The sequence below is a fragment of the Panthera pardus genome, unplaced genomic scaffold (assembly GCF_024362965.1).
Source record: "Panthera pardus isolate Hobbes unplaced genomic scaffold, ASM2436296v1 HiC_scaffold_17, whole genome shotgun sequence".
Classification (NCBI taxonomy): Eukaryota; Metazoa; Chordata; class Mammalia; order Carnivora; family Felidae; genus Panthera; species Panthera pardus.
In genome coordinates this window covers 21979024-22003334 of record NW_026526732.1, presented here as the reverse complement: position 1 = coordinate 22003334, position 24311 = coordinate 21979024, and the positions used below count along the sequence as shown (strand labels likewise).

Genomic DNA, 24311 nt, shown 5'->3' with positions numbered 1-24311 from the left:
CTATAACTAACCATAAAAAAGCAGTATATGATATGTTTTAAATGACTGTACTGACAGCAAAATGTTTAGAATCCAAAGGACACAATGATTATGGGATGAGTGCCAAGGCAGATAGATCTTCCAAGAGAAGTCGGACTTGAGCCACATTAATAAAAAGGAAGAAGCCATGAGAGGACATTCCAGAAGAAAGAACAGAGTGACCAAAGGCATGGGAGTGCTCTGCAAAAGACTTCTTGACAAAAAGTGGCTAAAGAAGTCTGAGAATAAATAGCAAGACTAGTTTGCTGCTACATTCAAGAAGCCAATTTTATCCTGCAGGCTAACGTGAGCTGTTGAATACTCTTGGAATTGTCTGATTACCATGCTAATGAGTTGATGTGATGGAAAAGTGTAGGATGGATTGAAAGAAGAAGAGTTGGATGAGCGAGCCCAATTGGAAGGACGTGACAAAAGTTCAGGTACAGAGAAGGAGTGATCAGTTTGGGAATGGGTAACACAGCTTGTATGAAACAAGGAAGACTCAGTAGAATTTATTAATCCCTTAGATATTGAGAGTGGGAGGAGGGGCAAGAATACTAGGTTCAACAACAACAGCAAAAGAAAAAAAAAAAAGAAAAAGAAAAGAAAAAGAACACTAGGTTCAAGCTAGGATCAAGCTACAGTGACCAGAATTGTGCCAATTGAGTGGACTGAGTAGAGAGGGAGAAAATACTGAAGGGATGTTCCAGTGTAGATATGCTGAAATGGAAATGATAGAAAGACATGCAAGTAGAAAAGAGAAAATACTCAGAGAAATGTATAAAGCTGCACAACTGGGAGGTGATTATTGGAAAGATTTTTTAGGGGTGGCTGGGTGGTTCAGTCGGTTAAGTGTCCGTTGAGCGTCTAACTTTGGCTCAGGTCATGATCTGGTGGTTCACAAGTTCAAGGCTCGTGTTAGGCTCTGTGCTGACAGCTCAGAGCCTGGAGCCTGTTTCAGATTCTGTGTCTCCCTCTCTCTCTGCCCCTCCCCTGTTCACACTCTGTCTCTCTCTTTCTCAAAAATAAATAAAATTAAAAAATTTTTTAAGTAAAAATATAAAATTTAAAAAATTTTAAAAAAGAAAAGATTCTTTAAAGCAATTCTCTTAGTTCTCACTTGCATCTTTGGGAACAAAGTGCTATTATTTTGACCTAGAAAGTTTGATCACCTGCAAAGAGAGCTTTGCTACTTAATGTAAAGCAGTATTAAACTTGTTGGATATACTGGGAAATTAAATGACTTTATAAAAAATAAAACTTCATTTGCTCAGCTCCCAATACCTTTAATGCAAAAACATTTCACACAATGTTTTCTCTTGATTTTTCTCAACTATTTCATAGCAATAACATCATGTTGAAATGTTTCAACCCAGCAGCTTAATGTAAACCAGTATTAAAGTTTCTCTCATAATATATTCTGCATCCTGTTCTTAGATCTGAATCTCTGGTTCTAACCATAAACCACTGCTCTTTGTATGATTTTGAATGACCTTATGAATTCCGTGAGCTTGTTACTTTTATTAAAGTTAAATGGGCACAAAATTTAAAGAATTGGCTAGTTCTACAAAGTTTGCAAAGACAAATTGTTTCCGACCTTTTTTCTCCATATCCCCTTTCCAAGAAGCATCTACCTTGATCTTTTAAAGACACTTCTATTGGTGGACACTTAGGTCAATAGACGAATGGATAGGGAAAATGTGGTGTGTATATGCTGAGATATTACACTGTAACAAAAAAGAATGAGATCGTGCTATTTGAGACAACATGGATGGACCTAGAGGGTATTGTGCTAAGTGAAATAAGTCAGACTGAGAAAGACAAACACCATATGATTCCACTCCTAAGTGCAATCTAAAAAGAAAACACAGAAAACAAAAAAGAATAAACAAACACAAAGCAGAGTCAGATTATACAGACAACAAACTGATGGTTGCCAGAGAAGGGAAGGGGGTGGAAGATGGGCAAAATGGGTGAAGGGGAGTGGGAGATCGAGGCTTCCAGTTATGGAATGTGTAAGTCACAGGAATAAAAGGCACAGTATTGGTGAGGGGAAAAAGTACTACATACTTCTGTTAATACTTGCATATCTCTAAGAAACAAGCTTATGACATTACTTCTTGGTTTTTTTCAGGTTTAGATATTGTCTATTGACTTCCTATCATGAAGATGAGGATTTAGATATCTTGTCTCTTCCACTCTTACCAAACCCAGTCATAAACACTTCTCAGCTGTTCATCCTGCTGATTGAGATTTATTGTAATTTTGATTGACTCAATATTCAGGGTTACATTTTTATGACTCTGTAGGCTACTCAGTGTTGAGTCATATAGAAAACCGTGATTACTTCTATTACTGCTCAACTTGTAGTTTTCCCTCAGTTAAGAACTGTCTTGTTTTCTCATTTGCCTAGTTTTCTATGTACACCCTTATTTCTATGTACACATGTCTACCAGATGTTTAAATATCTTCTGGATGCATTTATGTGTGTTGGGTATTATATCAATTTTATCTTTTTAATCTCCTCTGAAGTATTTGGGCCCGTATGAGTCCAGCTGTGTTGCCCCCATGCTTGGTGCATCATCCTGGGTAAATATGAAGATTCCTTTGCATTTTTCCTGTGTTGGATCTCTTCTATCCTGTAAAGCATGGCTTCCTTTTTGTGATTCACCTCATGGTTTTGGTTGTACGTGTTTTTCAGAAACTGTCCTAAAAAAGGGGTGTGGTGTGTGTGAAGTGGAGGGAAAGCTTCAATGTTGTACCCTCACACTTAGTTGAAAGTTAGATATTTAATATTCATTAGAAATAATTTCCCTTCAGAATTTTGAATGCATTGCTCCATTTTCTTCTAACTTCCTGTGTAGTTGTTGAGAAGTTCCGCGTTATTTAGATTTCTGTTACTTTGTATATGATATTTTCCCCTCCACCTTTCTGGAAACGTACAGAATCTTCTCATTGTCTTCTACATCCTAAAATATCTCTATGGGGCACCTCAGTGGCTCAATCAGTTAAGTATCTGACTCTTGATTTCGGCTCAGGTCATGATCTCACAGTTTGTGGGATCAAGCCCTGCACCCAGCTCTGCACTGACAGAGCAGAGCTTGCTTGGGATTCTCTCAGTCTCTCTCTTTCTCTCTCTTTCTCTCTCCCTCCTCCCCTCCCCTGCTCGTGTTCTCTCTCTCTCACTCAAAATAAATAAATAAACATTTAAAAAAATAATAAAATATCTCCATAATGTGTCTCAGTGTAGGTCTGTTTTCATTACTTGATCCTTGGGAAGCCCTTTCACACTGGAAATATGTATCCTGCAATTTTCAGAAATCTTAAGCTATTTCATTGAGGAAATAATTGTTTTCCTTAGTCTGTTTTTGAGGGACTTCTCTTGTGCTGCTCTTTTAATTTGTTTATGCTTTCCCTCCTATTTTTCATGATTTTTTTTCTTTTTGTTTTCTCTCTGCAAGATTCATTTTACTTTGTCTTCTGATTCATCTACTGAACTTTCATTTCTACAATGCTTACATTTTTGGTTGTTTATTCTCTTTGTATTTTTGGTTTTTTGGAGCTTCCTATTCTTCTTTTATTCACTGAAAACCTTCTATCATCTTCCATGGACACTAGTTAAAAAAGATTTTTCCCTGCCAGCCTAGTCATTGTTCCCTTCAAATTGCCATTTCTGTTTATGTATTTTATTCCAACATTTGTGCTAGGGCATATATCCTCAGATGTCTAATGATCCTTAATTGTGCATGCATAATTAAGGGTGTTTAAATAAAAAGCTGTGATGCAGGTGATGTGGGTCAGCTGTTTGTCTTAGAACCTCTACTGTCTACCTTTAAATGTTTCTTCTTAGGCTGTTTAGATTCCCACAGAGTGCGCTCCCAGTCTCCTGTGTGGAGGATAAATGCTTAGCAGCCATTATTTTTATTTATTTATTTATTTGTTAAAAAAAATTTTTTTTTTTTTACATTTATTTATTTTTGAGAGACAGAGAGACAGAGCACAAGTGGGGAGGGGCAGAGAGAGAAGAAGACAGAATCCGAAGCAGGCTCCAGGCTCTGAGCTGTCAGCACAGAGCCTGATGCGGGGCTCAAACTCACAAAGCATGAGATCATGACCTGAGCTGAAGTTAGACTCTCAACCAACTGAGCCACCCAGGCGCCCCAGCCGCCATTATTGCCATTATTCTGGGAAGTTATACTGGAGGGGAGGCCGGGGATGTCAGCTCTGAATATGCATATTCATTCCCCGTGGTTCTGGGGACAGTTTCCCTACCCTTGACTTGGTTTCCCCTTCCAGAGATTCCCTGATTTCTCTGATCCACAGAATACATTTCTGATGTTCTGCTGGGGAGGAGGAGAGGCAGTTGCCCAGCTGTGTGAGGAAGGCCAGTGACTTGAGAGATCTAACTCTTCTTACAACCAATCCTTTTTATCATCTCCCCATCACCCTCCACTTCCAGGGTACCTGGTGCCTTCAGTTCCTGGGCCTCGGGCCAACAGTTCAGAGGAAATTAGATTTACTCTCAGCGGTCCCCATTGCTGACTTAGAGTTAAGCCTTTTCAGGACTGCAAGTCAATTTCCACTTGACTACGCGCATCTTTCAAAAGTGTTGTTGCCACTGCCATTTTCAACTTGTGGTCTTATGTCTTAAAATATGTCTCTTCGGTTAATTTCAGTGGGGTTTGGAAGAAGCAAGATTAGATGATGTTTTCAATCTCCAGCTGTATCTGAAAGTTACTGCAATTGAGTTTTTGACTATATAGAATTTGAAGTATTTAGCTTTTATACAAACACAGTGACTTACGGTTTTGATGTTTCTAATAATTTTTTTTTTTTTTAAATTTTTTTTTAACGTTTTATTTATTTTTGAGACAGAGAGAGACAGAGCATGAACAGGGGAGGGGCAGAGAGAGAGAGGGAGACACAGAATCTGAAGCGGGCTCCAGGCTCCGAGCTGTCAGCACAGAGCCCGACACGGGGCTCGAACTCACGGACTGCGAGATCGTGACCTGAGCCAAAGTCGGCCGCTTAACCGACTGAGCCACCCAGGCGCCCCTCTAATAATATTTTATAAAAATCTATGATCATACTGATCAGTCTTTAAAAAAAATTTTTTTTAATGTTTTTATTTATTTTTGAAGGAGAGAGAGAGAGAGACAGAGCATGAGCGGGGGAGGAACACAGAGAGAGGGAGACACAGAATCCAAATCCAGGCTCTGAGCTGTCAGCACAGAGCCTGACGCGGGGTTCGAACCCACGAACTGTGAGATCATGACCTGAGCTGAAGTCGGACGCTTAACCGACTGAGCCACCCAGGCGCCCCCTGATCAGTCTTAACATGGCTAATGTTTTGCAAACTTTAGTAATGTTCCAACTCTATTCAAGGAAAAATAAAATCTATGGACTTCAGGCACTGACTTACATTAATTATAATATTACTTAAATGTGTACAAATGTAAGTATAGATTATTTATGCTTATAGCTCTTGTGGATTTATATAAGCAAAAGCAAAAAATGAACTTAATACAAGAAAATCGCATATTTAATTCAAATTAACAACATAAACTTAATGTGACAGATGTTACTTTAATGCAACTAAACTGCTACTCTAAATTTAAATATGGCACTCATTGCTGTGTCATGGGTTCTTTTAAGTCCACTGTCCATGTGCTTCCATGTGTTGCATGAAAAACAAATTTACCCATCTCTCTGAGTTTGAAATAAGTACAGGGAAGCCTTGTTTTTAGATAGCAAGATTTGTTATCCTAAGACCATCATTTAGCAAGAATGTATCTTCAACCTATTAAGGTGAAGATACCTTAATGTGTTCTTCTCATATTACTGTAACAAATAAAATAACTCTTCATGATGCCAAGATGATCACAAATGCAAACAAGAATTTGGCCCTTATTTTAATTTAGAAGTATCCTCTGAAGACTCTTAAGTATGGAGAACAAACAGAGGGTTCCTGGAGGGGGTTGTGGGAGGGGGATGGGCTAAATGGGTAAGGGGCATTAAGGAATCTACTGAAATCATTACATCAAGGATCTACATTAAGGATCTCCTGAAATCATTGTTGCACTATATGCTAACTAACTTGGATGTAAATTTAAAAAAATAAATTACATAAAAATAAATAAATACATAAAACCTGTGTTTCAAACCTCAAAAAACAAAACAAAACAAACATGAAAAAAGGGATCCTCTGAGGAAGGCTCTGGCTGCACACTTGAGTTGAGTGATGACCCCTTAGGTTCCTCAGATTTTCTGGGACACCTCCTGGATAGAGGTAACTGCTGTGCCAACGCAGGGGCACAGTGTGTACCTAAGTAGATTATAGAAATGAAACCTCCTTTTTTCTTTGCTTTTCTTTGCAAAGAGCAGATACATGATTGAAGATGCCTATTGGAAGAAGGGTACACTTGACGTTGTGACATGATTTCTTTCCAGTGGCAGGCAGCCACTAGTTTGAGATCTGTGGTGATTGTAACTATGCCGAGAAGCAGTTTGCCCTAACTTTGTAAAACAAAATAGTTGCATTTATTAAAATAACTGGTACTTAAAATTTTCTGCATAATACCAATAAACTGCCCAAATATTTTTTTTAAGCTTATTTATTTATTTTGAGAGAGAGAGAGAGAGAGAGAGAGAGCAAGCACAAGCAGGCAAGGGGCAGAGACAAGGAGAGACCATCCCAAGCAGGCTCCACATCATTAGCACGGAGCCTGACTGGGGGCTTGAACTCATGAACTGTGAGATCGTGCCCTGAGCCAAGATCAACGGTCTGTTGCTTAACTGACTGAGCCACCCGGGTGCCCCAAACTGCCCAATATTTTACCCTGTTACAGTGATTGGATCCTTGGGCTCTTCCTTAGGGTCACATGGCCAGAAATGCCTAATAATCACCAAGGAGACGCCCATCAGTGCATCTGCAGCCCCTGCTAGTTCTCTGGGGGAAGGAGGCCACTGCCCTCCAGGCACGCATAACATTGGATGGGGAAACTATGTGGCAATATGTCTTTTAAAAGCAGGGTAAGTACACAGAAGAGTTTGTCATCCACTTGCAAACAGTAGGGGTGTTTTTCTAGATGCAAAAAAAAATGGAGGGCCCATTGGTTAATATCATCGCTTAGGCTCAGGTTAAAGTCATGCTGGCCATGTCTCCACAGTTCAGAGAGGCTGCTGCCCAGAGGGAGGAGTCTGCGAAAGGAGGGGCTCTGGAGACAGTCTGGGTTGTAAAGTCACTCCCTTTCAAATCGGTCAGCTGGCCATGGAATGTTTGGCCTCCAGAGAGGTGTCAGGAACACTGACCTCACCTAATCAAGCCTTCCTGTCTGCAGAATTGTATTGGAGCAGGAGAAGCACAACCCAGACTGGATTCTCAATGCTACACGCTGTATCTATTAGTAGACCTAAGGGTGTATCCAGGAGCCTGAAGACTGGCCCTGGATCGAGAAGCAGTCATAGCTGGCTGAAGTTTAGGGCTATTACCAAATAGGTCATGAATTAGGACATGTTTCAATTCTACTATGGGTGGGGCATAATCTAGGCAGATGAAATACATCAAAATGGCCTAGAAATCTCTATGGTGATCCCTACCTTACCAGGCTAAGGCAGTGGATGAATTTGGGTCAACATGTCTAGCATGGTCTCTAGGGAATTGGGGGGCTCAAGCAGGACTTCAACAAAAGGAAATGTTCCTCTTGCAACCTAGCACCACACACATAAACCCTATGCTCTTTCTTACCCTCAAGCTTTCACTTAGGCCTCCTCTTTTCCTGGTTAATTTTTACATTAGACTGGCTTGGGCACTTGCAAGTCATAGAATTCCAACGCAAGCCAACATTCATAAAAAAGGGGATTATGAAGAGGGCACTGCCTCCGTGCATGAAAACCAAGGACTCCCGTGTCCTCAAGATTTTCTCCCTATTTTTCAGCTCCTTGTGTGATGGTTTCATTTTCTCCTTTTGTAGGTATAGAACTCAAGTAGAAGGGGGAGGAGAGGGGCATGGGGGGGGGATTGTGGGGGTAGTCTCAGTTTTATGTCACTCCGGTTTATTAATTCCAAAGAGAAAAGAGAAGTTTCCTTTCCAGTGTTATTCTGGAAAATTCCTCTGAAAGGACATGTGTGGGTTTAGCCTAGATCTCCCTTTGTCCCTCTTGGATTAATCACTATGCCTGGGGTTGAGGCCTATGGTTGACTGTTCTGGAGTCATGAGCCTCCCCCAAGGCTAGGTGGAGATGTGATTGGCAGCCCCACAAAATTTGATTGGAACAATTACCCAAAGGAAGGGGTAATGTTCCTTTAAAAAGAGGGGAAAGATGCTGGGCAGAGGCAAGACAACAGATGTCCTTTATGATTCCTATTCATCTGTTAAGACTTGACTCAGGTGTCACTTCTCGATACCCTCTCTCCCTGTCCTCCTCCTATTGGGTTACATGTCCCTCTTCTGGGTCATGTTACATCTTGGCTGTACTGATGTACTCATAATAATTTATAATTGTCTATTATGTGTTGGTCTCCTGCACTAGACAGTAGCTTTTTGAAGACAACCACTGTGGCTTATTGTCATTGGCACACCCAGCCCCTCAGCAGATAATGGGGGTTCCATCCAGAAAGTTTTCAATAAAATGATAAATGAAGATAATCACAAAATGGCAGCAAATCATCTTGAGTTAAGACAGAGGAAGGAACATAATAGTAAAAAACCTCAGATACTGTGATGAATGCTTCATATCAAGCATTGGATTCTCCCAACATTTGAGGGAGGCATTCTTTCTATTTCATAGACACAAAGCTAAAGATCAAGTAAGTTCCGTAAGCTCATACAGCTAATCACTGTCAATTTATTTATTTATTTTTTAAAGTTTTTTAATGTTTATTTATTTTTTCAGTATATGAAATTTATTGTCAAATTTGTTTCCATACAACACCCAATGCTCATCCCAAAAGGTGCCCTACTCAATACCCATCACCCACCCTCCCCTCCCTCCCACCCCCCATCAACCCTCAGTTTGTTCTCAGTTTTTAAGAGTCTCTTATGCTTTGGCTCTCTCCCTCTCTAACCTCTTTTTTTTTTTTTTCCTTCCCCTCCCCCATGGGTTTCTGTTAAGTTTCTCAGGATCCACATAAGAGTGAAAACATATAGTATCTGTCTTTCTCTGTATGCCTTATTTCACTTAGCATCACAGTCTCCAGTTCCATCCACGTTGCTACAAAAGGCCATATTTTGTTCTCATTGCCATGTAGTACTCCATTGTGTATATAAACCACAATTTCTTTATCCATTCATCAGTTGATGGACATTTAGGCTCTTTCCATAATTTGGCTATTGTTGAGAGTGCTGCTATAAACATTGGGGTACAAGTGCCCCTATGCATCAGTACTCCTGTATCCCTTGGGTAAATTCCTAGCAGTGCTACTGCTGGGTCATAGGGTAGGTCTATTTTTAATTTTCTGAGGAACCTCCACACTGTTTTCCAGAGTGGCTGCACCAATTTGCATTCCCACCAACAGTGCAAGAGGGTTCCCGTTTCTCCACATCCTCTCCAGCATCTATAGTCTCCTGATTTGTTCATTTTGGCCACTCTGACTGGCGTGAGGTGATATCTGAGTGTGGTTTGGATTTGTATTTCCCTGATGAGGGGTGACGTTGACCATCTTTTCATGTGCCTGTTGGCCATCCGGATGTCTTCTTTAGAGAAGTGTCTATTCATGTTTTCTGCCCATTTCTTCACTGGGTTATTTGTTTTTCGGGTGTGGAGTTTGGTGAGCTCTTTATAGATTTTGGATACTAGCCCTTTGTCCGATGTGTCATTTGCAAATATCTTTTCCCATTCCGTTGGTTGCCTTTTAGTTTTGTTGGTTGTTTCCTTTGCTGTGCAGAATCTTTTTATCTTCATAAGGTCCCAGTAATTCATTTTTGCTTTTAATTCCCTTGCCTTGGGGATGTGTCGAGTAAGAGATTGCTACGGCTGAGGTCAGAGAGGTCTTTTCCTGCTTTCTCCTCTAGGGTTTTGATGGTTTCCTGTCTCACATTCAGGTCCTTTATCCATTTTGAGTTTATTTTTGTGAATGGTGTGAGAAAGTGGTCTAGTTTCAACCTTCTGCATGTTGCTGTCCACTTCTCCCAGCACCATTTGTTAAAGAGACTGTCTTTTTTCCATTGGATGTTCTTTCCTGCTTTGTCACAGATTAGTTGGCCATACGTTTGTGGGTCTAGTTATGGGGTTTCTATTCTATTCCATTGGTCTATGTGTCTGTTTTTGTGCCAAAATCACTGTCAATTTAATAGTTAGCACTCAGGCAACTTAAATCCAGCTTTGATTGCTTTCAACAACTCTGTCTTCTGTTCCTCCTGTTCCTTCGAATTTATATAACCTAGGGATGCTCTCTTTACTTCTTAGTAATTTGGACATTTCCCCCCAATAGATTTTTATGTTACCTAAATGCACTCCCTTAGCCTGTTTTACATCTTTGTCATTTGTTTCTGGAGCCACACGTGACTAAGAGGGTTGAAGGAGAAACTGTAAAATCCCTTCCAGTACCAACATTGCCAAATTATGCAATGCAAATGAAACCAAGTAAAAGTGACAAGTCTGATAACCCCAACATAGGACACTCCTTTAACTCAGAGAGCTGTCTGGTTCTCAGGGGCAGCACACTGTGAAGAGGTGGGTCTGGGTTTTATCCTCTACTCCCTCTTTGCCTCTTGCTTCTCTTTTGGGGCCTCCTTTATTCTCTCCTTTTGTTCCATCAATTAATTACTCTTTTCTCCTCAACCGCTTGGTCTTTTTATTTTGTCCTTAGCTTCTTTGGACCCGCATTTCAACTCCCCTACCTTCATCAGTCCTCTCCTCCCTCCCCTCCTGCCAGCAGACTTTTTCTGCAGAGCATTTGGTCAGGGTTTGCCAGGCTCTGTACCACAGGGCAGGCTGAATTTCCCAGAATGCTCCCGAGGTGTTAATGACCCTCGACAACCTCAAGGGTGATCCACAACTGAACAAAACACTTGAACTCACAGAGATAAAGCTAATTGTGGGCATTTTGAAATTATGATCGATCCAGTGGGCAATGTTTTTCTTATAGGGCAATTTCTAGACTCCTCCAGTCATCCAAAGTGGCCTATTTGAGGCCAGCTCCTTAGGGAACAGTGGCTCAAAGTAAGATTCCCCAACCATCCTGATCTACCTTCGTGGATTGTTTATTAAAATTGCAGCTTCCTGGGCCTCACCAGACCTAGCAAATCAGAATTTCTGGGAGTTAGTAGGCAATCTGAATTTAAAATATTCTCCTTCGTGATTCTTGAGCTCATGAAAGTGTGAGAAACTCTGCCTTCATTCTAATTTGTCTCTAAAAGTTTCATGCATTATTATTAGTTTCCTTAATTGTATCACAAATAATTTTATTTATATCTATTTTCAACTTGCTCAATAAATACTGGATATTTGACTGAAGAATACAGCAACAACATTCAGCAAGTATTCTGGTATCTAATATATATAAACCACTTTCTTGACCTGGAAAAGGTAAGAAAAGTTAAATTCCCTAACCTTTGTTCCTCTCTTAAATGCTTCCATGCAGGGCTTTATTTATAGTCAACACCAAGGATAAAGCTGAAGGAGTGCCCTGCTTTTTATATATTATGTGTTTCCCTATGTGTCTATAGTTTAAAGAGAAACCACATTTATATACTCTTGCTACATATACTATATTCATTGTATACAAAGTTTAGTAAGAAGATTTTCTTTTTGGCTCTTATATTAGGATGCAGTTCCCTACATATGAAGAGTATCTATGTAGAATCATCTCTCTTTATATTATATATATGTAAAGATGGATATATTTCTATATCTGAATCTATATATATACTACTCATATTTTCTCCTATGTCAAGGGCTTTGTCCCAGTGATATCAGTTCAGTTTTCTGGAATTTTCACTGTTCTGTGGTGACAATGGGGCAATTCAGAGTTCGAGTTAATGGTAGACTCTGGGCCACATTCCTATCACTTTCTTTGAATGCTCTCCATTGCTCTTTTGGGTGGGGAGACAAAACCCATTGAGTTCTGTCATCACAAGCCAATGCCCCCAGTGCATGGACCACAGCTGGAATGTTGGATGCAGGTGCATTAACTGCTACCCACCTCCTGGTAGTCTGTCTCCACTTTCCCCTACAACTTGATTCTCAGGCTGCAAAGGAAGATCATACTGTCTGCTGTATGGAAACGTGGCCTTCTGTGGTCAAAATCTTCCACTAAGAGTGGTTTCTCCACTTGCAAAGGAAACAGGGAACAGGACCAGCTTGGGACCTCTTGGTCATCCCAACAGCAGGAAGTTCTTTATTTTGTCTCTGTCCATGGCCTACAGAGAATATCAGTCTCTCCGTGAGGGGAGAAGGGCTACAAATACCACGCAGGTTCCAGGTAACCAGCCACTGAAGCTGGAGGTGTGGGTGGAGTCACTCCCGTACAGATGGTGACTGTACTCTTATGACTCTTTCCTTATGGCCTTTGGGGAAGCTTAGCCAGACATCCCCTCAGTGGTTAAGAAACTCAGAGGTTCTAGGTCCCCAAGCAAGTGTGTTTTTCAAAATTTTGAGTTAGATAAAGTAATATTTGTCCAGCATTTTGCAATTTACAAAGTGCTTTTCACTTTCAAGCAACGAATTCCTTCAATGCTTCAATGTAATTTTATTTTAAAGGAGGAATCTGAGTTTCCATCAACTCAACCAAGAGGATACAGTGCATGATGAACAGCTTTAAGAGTCTGTAGAATTATCAGTAAACCTCATTGTACTTTGATACAGACAGACCCAAGTAGCACTTGATCTGTCCTTTTCTTATGGCACTTATCATCACTGATCTTGCATATCCTTATTTGTTTTCATGCCTTATCTCACTTGTTAGATTTGACATTCTTTAAGGCAAGATCTCTATCTGATTTTTCTTCTCATCATTCACAGGGCCTTGGAACTGGCAGGCCATAAATTGACATTTGTTAAATGAATGAACCAATAAAAGTGAATGAATAAATTATACCCACTTGAAGTTAATCACCTGGATGTGTTGTGGGATTATATGAAGAAAATTCCCGAAAGCAAGGAAGCTAAGGTAGAGACCTTATAAACAACACTATCTACCACTACCTCCTACCACTCCAACACCCTTTAGGAATGAGGGAACACTTTGTAGCTAATAAAAAACTAGGGAATTCTTTCTGGGGGGAAAAAAAAAGCATTTAATAAATCCCCTAGTGATTTATCTTTACTAACTCGTAAATTAACTTTCAAATATTAAACCAGGAATAAGCCAGAGCTGCTCAGTTATCAATCATCCTTTCCTTTTTTTTGCAACTAGGAACTTAGGTTGCTGTCCTCCCCCCTCCCTCTCCCCCTCCCCCTCCCCAAGTACGATGACGATGTAAAAGAATCACAGGAACACATGAGGAGTGAAACATGTAACTAAGAGAAATGCACAGGAAATACACGGTGATTTTTCCCCAGATTTTCTTTACCAACGCCTCAACCTTGAGACAGGCTATTCGAGGTCTATCTTGGTGTGTGTGTATATTTGAAAATAAGAAAAATAAGGCCAGTATAGGCACTATTTGTAGGTATGAACGAATATAAAACGAAATTCAAGTTTCTCTTCACACTAAAAGCGACACTAAGAAAGCTAAAATAAACACACCCTTGGAAGTAGGATCTACAAATCAGCAACGTCAGCAAACGGAGGTGGGGTGAGTGGAGGGGGCAAATGGAGATTTACCTCTGGAAGAGAACAAGATCTCCAGAACTACCCGGTTTGCCCGAGGTGGGGGCGTGACTCACACGTTCGGGTAATCTGAATAAAGGGGATGGTGCTGCGCCAGGCATCCATTCCTAGCTCCCGGCGCGCCGCACGCTCGGGGAGCCGCGCGGGGCGCGCAGCCCCAGGCCAGCCGAGCGCCGGGCCGGCCGCTGCGGGCGGGGAGGGAGCGCGGGGCGGGAGCTGATTGACGGGGCGCGCGGTCAGGTGACCCGGGGCGCCACGTTCCCGGAGCCCAGCCCGCGGTGGCCGCCTGGGCCGGGCCGGGGCCGAACCGGAGCCGAGAGGGGCGGCTCTCTCGGAACAAAGTTGCTGGGCCTGCGGCGGCGGGGGCCGGCGGCCGAGGGCCGAGGGCCGGGGGGGGCGGGAGCGCTCGGCCGCCTCCTCCCGGGGAGGGCCGGCCCCGGGGTGCCCGGCCGCGAGCCCGTTTCCCGGGGGGACGGCGGCGCGCCCCCTCCCTCTTCTGCCTCCTGCGCCGCTCTCCAACAAAGGGGCAGGCCGGCGGCGGCGGGGGAGGAGGCGGAGGAGGAGCCGCCGGAGCGAGCCGCTCGCGCACAAAGTTGTGGAGTCGCCTTTCCTCGGAGGAGGGGAGCGGGCAGCCGCAGCCGGCCGCGGGCTTTCTCCCGAAGCCGCTTGGAGCCCCGCGGGGAGCGGTGCCTCCTTTCTCCCGGGTCGTTTCTGCAGACGGAAAACTCTCTAGTGTTTGGCCAACTTGGTGCCGGCGCGCCGGTTCCAGGTTTGCGCTTGGACTGTTTTGTTTTTGTTTTTGGCGGAACTACCGGGCAGGAAGATTGCACAAGTTGGGGGCGTTTTCAATCGGGTGTCAAAAAAAAAAATTTTTTTTTTTTTCCTTTCGGATTTGTCTGGTCCTTCACATTTCCTTTTTAAAGCACGTTGCTCCACGGAACTCACGCTCGCACACTCCCCCGCGATCATTGACGGCCCAAACACGCCCAGAGGAGCGCGGCCCGCTCGGGACGCGGCGGCGGCGGCGGCGGCGGCTGGCAGGCAGGCGGCGCGGGCCTGCGGGTCCTGGAGCAGGTAAGCCCGTGCAGTGTCGTAGCCCCGGGAAGTGGGGCGTGGGCTGCCGGGAGGATGGTCTTTCTGCGGCTTCCACCGTGCGTCGCGATCTCCTTCTCGGGGCCGAGTCTTGAGATGTCACCAACTTTCTCGTGCACTTTCCTCGGAACCCGAGTTCGGCTCCCCCCGGCGGCAGAGGGAGGGTGCCAGAAACGCGGAGAGAGCTCCCGCGGGGAGGTTCTCGCCATCCGTCTGGTGGGGAGTGACCCAGACTCCTCCGACGGGTGCGGCTCCCCCAGCCCTCCTCCCCCCGCCGGCTGGGAGGGTCGAGTACCCGTGCCTCGCGCTGTGACCTCCGAGAGGGGACGTGGCCTCCTAGGATGGCCAGTGACACACGCCCCGGCCCCGGGAAGGCGGGGCCCCGAGGTGTCCCCGAGGAGCGAGTGGTAAGTGGGTGGCGGTGTGGTGGGCGGGTAGGGGAGCGGCTCGCCGCCGGCCGCCTGGCAGGAAACGTGCTGGATCTCCTAGCCGTTGCTGCTCCCGAGGGTGGGGTTCCGGGGAGGGGACGGGGCGGGGGGACGTGCAGTTGGTGTGTGTCCCGGAGGTAGCCTCTTCTACCTTCCCTTACTCTTGGCATCACTTGCTGCCTCAGGTAAGGCAACTCGTGTCCCCTTTTGGCTCTGGGTCCGAGGCTCTGGTGGTCCAAGGCCACTTCTAAAGCCAACAAAGCACTAATTTTAGGCTGTGCGACTTTTAGAAGGCACGCGGTTACAAGAGAATTCTTTTGCCCCAAGCCCGGGATTACGAAAGGGACTGTTTCAAGGGAAGGAGAAAACGTGCCCGATCTCCTAGAGCCTGGGGACTCGCACTTTGTTTTACGTTGAACTGGGGAGCTCCAGGTCTAACTTGGGGCGATCAGCTCCGCTTTCTGGGCTGTCCCGGAGAGAGTCTCCTTTCCTAGCCTCCAGGTCACCTGGGTCACCAGGGCCGCAGGTCAGTTCCCCATGCCGCGCCCGGGAGGGTCAGGGCACCGCTTGCTGCGGCTGGAATGCGCCGAGTTGGGGGAGCCTCGATTCCCTGTGTCCGGGCAGGGGCCGGGGCTCGCGGGCTCCGGGACCCGCGGCAGTAGCCGCATCCACTCGATTGTAACTTGCACGGGCCTCAGGAAGTGCGGTTGGCCCCTCCCGGCTGTTGCTGGTGGCCGTGGGGACCGCAGCCTGCGGGGAGCGCTGCGGGTCAGGGGAGAGCTGGAGGAATGCGAAACTCGTGGGTGCGTCGGCTACCACAGTACCCGGCGGCCAGGGCCAAGGTTTCCGCGGGGTCATTCTCCGCTCCCTCCATCCGAGTTTGTGGGACCAGTGAGACAGCTCTTTAACTTTCCTTTGGGTGTTTACCTCAAATTTATTGCTCCTGTAAACAGGATTAATCACCTTCCCTTGGAGCGTTTCCGAGAATGAATGGCAGTTTTTGGCACTGGGCGGTTTTTTGGTACTGTGTTTCAAGCAGAGCGGCAAATTCTTGGCCTCTTCGCTTCCCTTTCCACTATCTCTAGCGTTCCAGGGTTTGGGTTTCTGGTGTAAAAAAGCGTGGACGCTTTCTGCCCAAGGACCTATACCGCATTTCCGTCATAATTGCTAATTGTTGAATGTATTTTGTATTCTTACGTGGTCTAATTGCCAAATTGTTTTAAAATTAAAACATTAGCTTTATCTGCAAGGCCACCCCCACTCCCACGTTTATTGCCACACACTCAGGGCTTCTGTCCCCTATGACCAGGCAGACACGTTCTGAATAAAGAGTTGCGGAAGGTTGAGTTGAGTGCATTGGTTTCAGTGAGAAAGGTCCGACTAAACTTTGCAAAACATAATTAGGAGGCAACAGAGACCCAAAGCAGTGGTAACAGTAAATTACAATTGTATAGGGCTTACAGCTTCTGAGGCAGTATCCCATTAATTCATTCTCAGGGTCTCACCCAGCTTTGTGTGGAAGGTGGCATGGCCTCTCTTCCATCCTGTGCTGTGGAAGAGGACAGTGCACACTGAGGCACAGTGCTAGGGACCAGACTTGTACTCTGTCTCCTGACAACCACTTACAAGTTGCTGCAGCATTTGGTGATTTAGAAGGAGGTATCTTTTCGCGGGATAGTACTCAGCTCGGAGTCCCCTGCCCTTTCCTGCCAACAAGTGGCAGTCAGTGGCTCTCACTGTTCAAATGGCCTTCTGTGATTCTCTCTCCTTCCCATTCTTTCCTTGTCCTCTGATCCTCTTTGTGCTGTATCTTTGTAGCATATAAGGGATTTTGCTTATCAGGAAGAGAAGATTTGAGAAATGATCTTAGGGTGGCAAAATAAAAAATTAGGGTAAAGAGATATTGGGAGAGGTCTTTGGCAAGTGTGGAAGTGAAAACCATTGGCTAAGACCAGTTATGAAAGAGAACGTTAGAACAGTCTCTCAAAGCAATAGTTACTTGCTTTACAGTAAAGAGAATTTTTGTTAGACAAACCTGATTTCCCATAATAAAATTTTATAAGCATTCTTCTAAACAAAGCTTCAAGTTCTTGAATATAATAAAATACACTTAAGAATTCAGCAAATCTTTTATAGGTATGTAACCCCCAAAACGAACTTAGTCATATAATAATCCCTAAAGTCTTAACAGTGGTAGACCAATATAAAAAAAAAATTTTTTTTAACTCAAAATTTGGCAGACTGATGGTCCAATCTACATGGTCCTCTCTATAGGAGAAAAAATTGTTCCTGAAGCTTTAGCAGTCCACCAGTTGTCTTCTGTCTCGAACTTTTAAACACTTAAAACATTTTTCTCTGGTAATTTTGACCTCTTTATTATTAGAACACATTCTTTTCCTGACTGGTTAGGAAAAATATACAGTAATTATTTTTTACATATATTTATGTTATAAGATAGTATGGTATTTCCTTGAATGTTACATATAATTAAACATTATAATATATAACATACTAGATATTACAGAAGTATGCAAAATGAAACATATTATAAAATAATAATACCATATGGTGTGTCCTTGACTTAAATGATTGGGTTGGCTAATCCTAGCTAGCAGTAAACTCTTGTTCTGATATCTGTTGTAATAAATGAATTAATGCCCATTATTTGCAGATTAATGTTTGGATGTGTTGACTGTTATATTCCCAGTTAAACAGTTAATTATTTAATTGGCATTTGGGATCCACTTAAGGGGCTGTTAGGATAGAGCCAAGTTGCTGAACTTAAAATTGAATTCTGATTCTGTCTGGATTGTAGGGACGTTGTGTTCCAGGAAGAATCAGGTCAACACAGAGCTCTAATTATTGACAGTCTTTTAAAAATTAATTAATTAATTAATTAATTTAGAGAAGGAGAGAGAGAGCAGGACTGGGGGAGAGAGAGAGAGATTGAGAGAGAGAGAGAGAGAGAATCTTAAGACACTGGGCTCAGTCCCACGACTCTGGGATCATGACCTGAGCCCAAATCAAGAGTCAGTCACTCAGCTGACCAAGCAGGCACCCCTCTAATTATTGACATTTAAAAAAAAATTATTTATTTTGAGAGAGATACAGAGAGAGACAGATAGTGCAGGAGGAGCAGAGAGAGAAGAGAGAGAGAATCTTGAGCAGGCTCTGCACTGTCAGGGCAGAGCCTGATGTGGGACTTGAACTCACGAACCTGTGAGATCATGACCTGAGCTGAAGTCAAGAGTCAGAAGCTTAATCGACTGAGCCACTCAGAGGCACCTAATTACTGACATTCTTAAAGAAAAGGTGGTGCTGCCAAGTAGAATCCTTAATTCTTTAAATTCTGAAGATGATTCTAATTAATTACTAAAGACTAAAATTATTTTACTGAGTGATAGCTATACTCAGCAGAATTCATATGACGTATCTTCTAGAACAAAATCTGTGTCAGTGGATCTGACGTATAACTATCCAGATTTATGTTGAATTCAGACCATTTTTGAGATCAGACCTATATGTCCAACTGCCTTTTTGCTATCTCCACTTATGTAACTTAGAGGGACCTCAAACTCAGCAAGTCCAAACCGCATTCATTATTTCTTCCGCCAGTGGCCTATCTGCTTCCCGGCTCCGCGAATGACTCACTCTCTGCTCAGTTGTCCAAACCAAAACTGGGCAGTCATTTTGCACCTTAGTATTCTGCACCTCTCGTATCCAGTCACTTCCCAAATGCTACTGATCTTCTGTATTTGATATCTAAATACCCCATATATCTACCTGTTTCTTTCCTGGTACCCTTGTTTGGACCAGTCATTTCCTGCCTGTAATATTATACTAGACGGAAGAGTAAACATCCATATGCTCTTTCTCTACAGTCCCCACTTACCATTTTCCTTTTTTTTTTTTTTTTTTTTTTTGAGAGAGAGAGTGAAGGGGGGCAGAGGGAGAGGGAGAAAGAGAGAGAATATCTTAAGTAGGCTCTACGCTCAGAACCCTGAGATCATGACCTGAGCCAAAATCGAGTCAATGCTTAACCAACTGAGTCATCTAGGCACCTCTCCACTTATCATTTTACAACATTTGCTTTCTCTCTCTCTCTTTCTCCCTCTCTCTCTGTATGTATGTGTATAGATAGATAACTGTACATGGATAGATAGACAGGTATATGCTGTCTTGTTTGAACTTAAGTTGAAGTTATCACATTTCATTGGTAAATGTTTCATCAGGTGTCTCCTATAATCAGAGATATTCACTTGCATAATGATAAAACCATTAACCAATATTAAAGAATTTTACTATTGATTCAATAATATTGTCTGATATATAGCCCCAGTTCATATTTCTCACATCATCCCCAAAATGTTTATTTTTTAAATTCTGAATCCAGTCAAGGACTACACTTGGTCGCCATGTTTCTTTGGTCTTCTTTAACCTGCACAGTTCTCCCTCCCTCAGGTGTTTTTATATTTCAAAACATTGGTAATTGTGAGCAGTCTAGATAATTTATTTTAAAAGTTTTTAAATGCTTATTTTTGAGAAAGAGAGAGAGAGAGAGGGAGAGGGAGAGGGAAGGTCAGAGGGAGAGGGAGATACAGAATGTGAAGCAGGCTCCAGGCTCTGAGCTGTCAGCACAGAGCCCAATGTGGGGCTTGAACTCATGAACCATGAGATCATGAAGTCGGGTGTTTAACTGACTGAGCCACCCAGGTGCCCCTAGATAATTTATATTAAAGACTATCCACAGTTTAGATTTGTCTCTTCATGATAAGTTTCATGTTAAACATTTTGGCAAGGATATTATATAGACGATGTGGTATATTTTCCATTGTATCACACGGTGCCCCATTATTGGTCATGTGAAGTTTGATGACTTGGTTGAAGTTAGGAATTTTTTTCCTCAAAATTCTATCATGGAAAAATTTCAGATATACAGACTAATTGAAAGAAATTTTCATTCAACACCTATGTGCCCATGTTCTAGGTTTTTTAATGTACAATTGCTGTATCCTGCTGTTGTCTTCATGGCTCCTCACCCATCATTCTGGTCCAGCTTGGAGGTCCAGCTACAAACCAAAATGATCTTTTCAGAAGGCAAATCTGATCATGTCACTTCCCAGCTTGAAGCCATCTGTTGGATCCCCCTTCCGGTCTAGAGAAAGATCAAAACCTTCACCTTGTCTCCAAGGCCCTGTCCCTGGTCCTGTCTCCCTACTTTACCTAGTTCACTAGATCTCTCTCCTCTTGGCTGTTTGCTTTCCAAAGACACTGGCTCGGCTTCTTGAATTCTCCATGATTCTTCCTACCACTTCACATGGAAGGCTCTTTTCTTTTCCTCTTCCCTCCTCTTTTTTTTTTTTTTTTTTGCTAATGAAATTCTCCTCCTCCTTGAAGGCTTGGCTCAAATCTCACTTCAAGAAAACTTTCTCTAATTGCCCAGGGCAGGTCAGATTCCTCTGCTGTATGCTCATATTACTTTATAGTTCTCATCTGTACTTTTGCAACATGTCAGTATTAGAATGAAATAATTCATTATATAATTAACAGCTTAGTGTCCATAAACTTCAAAATGGCAGAGGCTGGGTCTCTTTTTTAGTCATATCCCCATTGCCCACATCAGTGCCTTGCACATAGAAGTTGCTGAATAAATATTAGCTGAATGAATGGTTAGTATATACAGTTGTATATGACTATGTATATAAAAATATATATATGTATATATAAATGTATATATATACATTTTTTTCCCCAAGTCAGCACATTCCATCTTTTCTCTTTAGGTATTGATGTCGAGCTGGACCATTATAGAAAGCTGGAAGTCTTAAAAAGAGGATTTAATACAGTCTTTGGATTAAATTGAAACTCTGCAAAGATGGCCAAGTATGGAGAACATGAGGCCAGGCCTGATGATGGGCAGAATGAATTCAGTGACATCATTAAGTCCAGATCTGGTAGGTAACGGAAGCTTAAGAAAATGATGGATTATTATGAATAAATTACTTTAGAAGACATGGGCTTTTTTTTGGCTTGTTTTTGCATTGTTCTTGTGAGAGACAAACTTCTTTTGAGCAACACAGTTCTGATAAGTGACTATTGTAAAAAGTAATGAATGGGTCTCTGAGTGTCCTGTCTTAATTGCCAACTCATTTTGGTCTTATTGTATGCTTATGGGCACTGTTTGGTGAAATGCCTTCTGCCTCCTGTAGTTGAATGCTTTTCCTTGATGAGACCACCACTTTCCACCCAGACACACAGCTGAGCAGTTTTTTCTTGTTGTTCGAAGTTTTATGAAGTTGAATGGATTACGTGCTTAAAGTACAAAGTAGCACAGTTTCTGGTAAGGTGGTTCTTCCTGAGTCTTGCTTCCATTACTGTATATCCTTACATCACCATGTCTTTTTGGTGGCCAGGGTCAGGCCAACAGATATCTACCTTTGCTTTCCTTTTTGAAACTTTTAATGAGTCTTCTGAAGGTACACTTTTCACATGGGTAACCTAAGTCAGATTGATGGTTTTCATGTGACATTTAGATTGGGGACTGAAGGGTACCACTCTCTTCCTCGTTTTTATATATATATAATTGAGTGATTTTTGACTCTGGCTGTACAAATGAACAACTGGGGAGGCTTTAAAAAATGCAGATGCACTGGCTCCCCTCCAGACCTGTTGAATAAAAAATTTCTGCATTTTTAAAAATCTTCAAATATGATTCTGAGACGGGCTCTAAGGGGAGATATTTTTGAGTAGACAGGGACTTTCTGACTTTTGAAAATTACACAGAACTCCACCCTGGGTGTGAACACTATACTTAAGTAACTTTGAGAGTTACTTTGAGGTATAAAATTACTTCCAGTGTAACTTGAAAAACAAAAAAAGGAACCTAATCCCTGTTTTTGCTGTGTGAACCATCTTTATACTATGTTAGGATCCTGTTTCTTAATTATTTGAAATTGCAAAAATACGTACTGAAAATAATCTGTAAATTAATAGAGACACACATTTAAGATACATATTTCCCTCCATGATATTGGTGTCGGTTAATTGGTAAAGGTTGTGGTTGTTATAGTCTTGGCTCTAAATATGTAGCTACTGTTGTGTAACTTTAAGGATCTCTTGGAGGTACAGCTTAATATCCTGTGTTAAAGTACACTCTTAGGATGTTTTATTTCTCTAAATTTCTTTTTGTTTAAGTGTTTTCGTAGTGTGAAGTACTATGTAGATAAAAGAGATTATGAATATCTTCTTAAGAGCACAGAATGTAAATCCAGAAATATGTAAATGTAACAAAGGAAAAGAAAAGACACAACTTAACATATCCATGTTTGTCATGGTCTATAAGTTGCGAGGAGGCATATTCTTGGATAGTTTTCTGAGTCAATGTCCATTACAGTAAGACCTTTGATATTGATAACTAGCCATGTCCATAGAAAAGTAATTATATAAGTTTAAAAATATTGAGTATATCTGATGAATACACATAACTTCTAAACTCTTCTTTAAATTAAATATTATCATTTAAAAAGACTGCCAGTTTTCTTACATAATTGGGGGACAGTTGGGCAGAAATTCTCATGTTTTTACCATATACATACCATTGGCTCAGTAACTCTATTTTTAGAGTTTTTCCCAAGGGAATACACAGACATGTACAAGCAAGAATTTGATCATAGCATTTTTATAATAGAAAAACATTGGACACACCATAAAAACTCAGTACTGAGGATTGGTTAAGTCATAATTTCCCAAAGTATTTGTGAAGGAGTACGAGTTCTGATGTATACTTCAAAAACCAATGTCATGGGCCAATAACTTTAGGAAATAAGTGGTTAACCTGCTTTGTTCCTTTAGTGTAGGGCATCGGAACAGATCATGTAGAATCTCAGTGGAGCTAATTAAAATAGGGTATATACATAAAGTAGAACGTTGTACATTTACAAAAATGTTATGGATGTGTATAAAATACATTCATGGTATTGTTAAGTAAAAAGTGTAATATGAAGTCCTATATGTGGGAAATACTTATTTCAAGAAGATTTAGCAGAGCGTATGTTCATCTTGGTACTGTGGCATTATCATTTTTCTCTTTTTTGCTCATCTGTATTTTCTAAAGTTCTTTAATGAGTCTGTATTATGTAGTTCTTACATTTTTAAAGACTCTCAAATTGCTTAGAGTGTTTTAATGCCACAGCTATGACTGTTACTTTGGTGGCACCTACTTCACAACACATTGAAAAGTTAGCTGTTGCATAGCTGAGATATGAATCACATTCTTTTGGCTGGATTATGTTGCAAAAGTCCGTAGATAAATTTGGATTTGAATGGGCCTGTATTAGTCCCAATCTTGCTTTCTGGAAGGCACTTTTTTGATTCTTTTAAGGTAAATATTAGTATACGGTGGTCAGGTCTCATAGTACTCTAAAATTTATGTATTGAAAAGGGATTTTTAGTTCATTTTATGTCAAAGGAATCATCTACATATAATGCATATTTTTAAAGATCTTCCTTGGATGTGTTCTATCCTGAATTTTTGACCTTTTCAGTATTTTAAAGGAAAATGCAAAACTATGTACTGAAAATAATTTGTAAATTAACAGAGGTACACATTTAAGATACATATTTTTCTCCATGGGAATTTTATTTTTTTGGGAAATAAAATATAGTGAATTTTCTTACAGGAAAATTTTAATACTAATCTGTTCCTCTATATTTCTTCCTTTTGGGGGGACTGGATTTGGGGGAGGGGTAGAGATTGGGTGGGGAAAAAATTGCTATTGAGAGTATATTGATCACTTAAATCTGGGTTTATGAAGATTCTTCTCTTTCTTCCCTGAATCCTTGGGTTTGGGCAGCGTGAAAGCCTGGCATAATAGAAATATTTGTGCATTTAAGTTACTAGAATTATTTCAGAAAAATTTTTTTTAATTTTAGAGAGAACAAGCAAGTGGGGAGCAAGGATAGGGGTAGAGGGAGAGAGAGAGAGGGAGAGAATATCTTAA

At 41.9% G+C, this 24311-nt stretch overlaps 1 protein-coding gene across 1 annotated transcript; it reads left to right on the top strand.

The window, feature by feature from the left end:
* Positions 1–13774: 13774 nt before the first annotated feature.
* LOC109252471 (collagen alpha-1(III) chain-like) lies at positions 13775–21209 on the top strand. The gene is made up of 4 exons (XM_053905298.1): positions 13775–13831; positions 13904–14561; positions 14716–14866; positions 21096–21209. The coding sequence occupies exons 1-4, from the start codon at positions 13775–13777 to the stop codon at positions 21100–21102; spliced, it is 873 nt and encodes a 290-aa protein (XP_053761273.1). The 3' UTR covers positions 21103–21209.
* The last annotated feature ends 3102 nt before the right edge of the window (positions 21210–24311 follow it).

Bases quoted from the DNA above. Each gene is read 5' to 3' on its own strand.
- LOC109252471 (XM_053905298.1), top strand. From the start codon at position 13,775: ATGGAGATTTACCTCTGGAAGAGAACAAGATCTCCAGAACTACCCGGT. The intron at 13,832-13,903 runs GTGGGGGCGTGA...ATCCATTCCTAG, and splicing joins AACTACCCGGTTTGCCCGAG to CTCCCGGCGCGCCGCACGCT. The intron at 14,562-14,715 runs GTTTGCGCTTGG...TCCTTTTTAAAG, and splicing joins TGCCGGCGCGCCGGTTCCAG to CACGTTGCTCCACGGAACTC.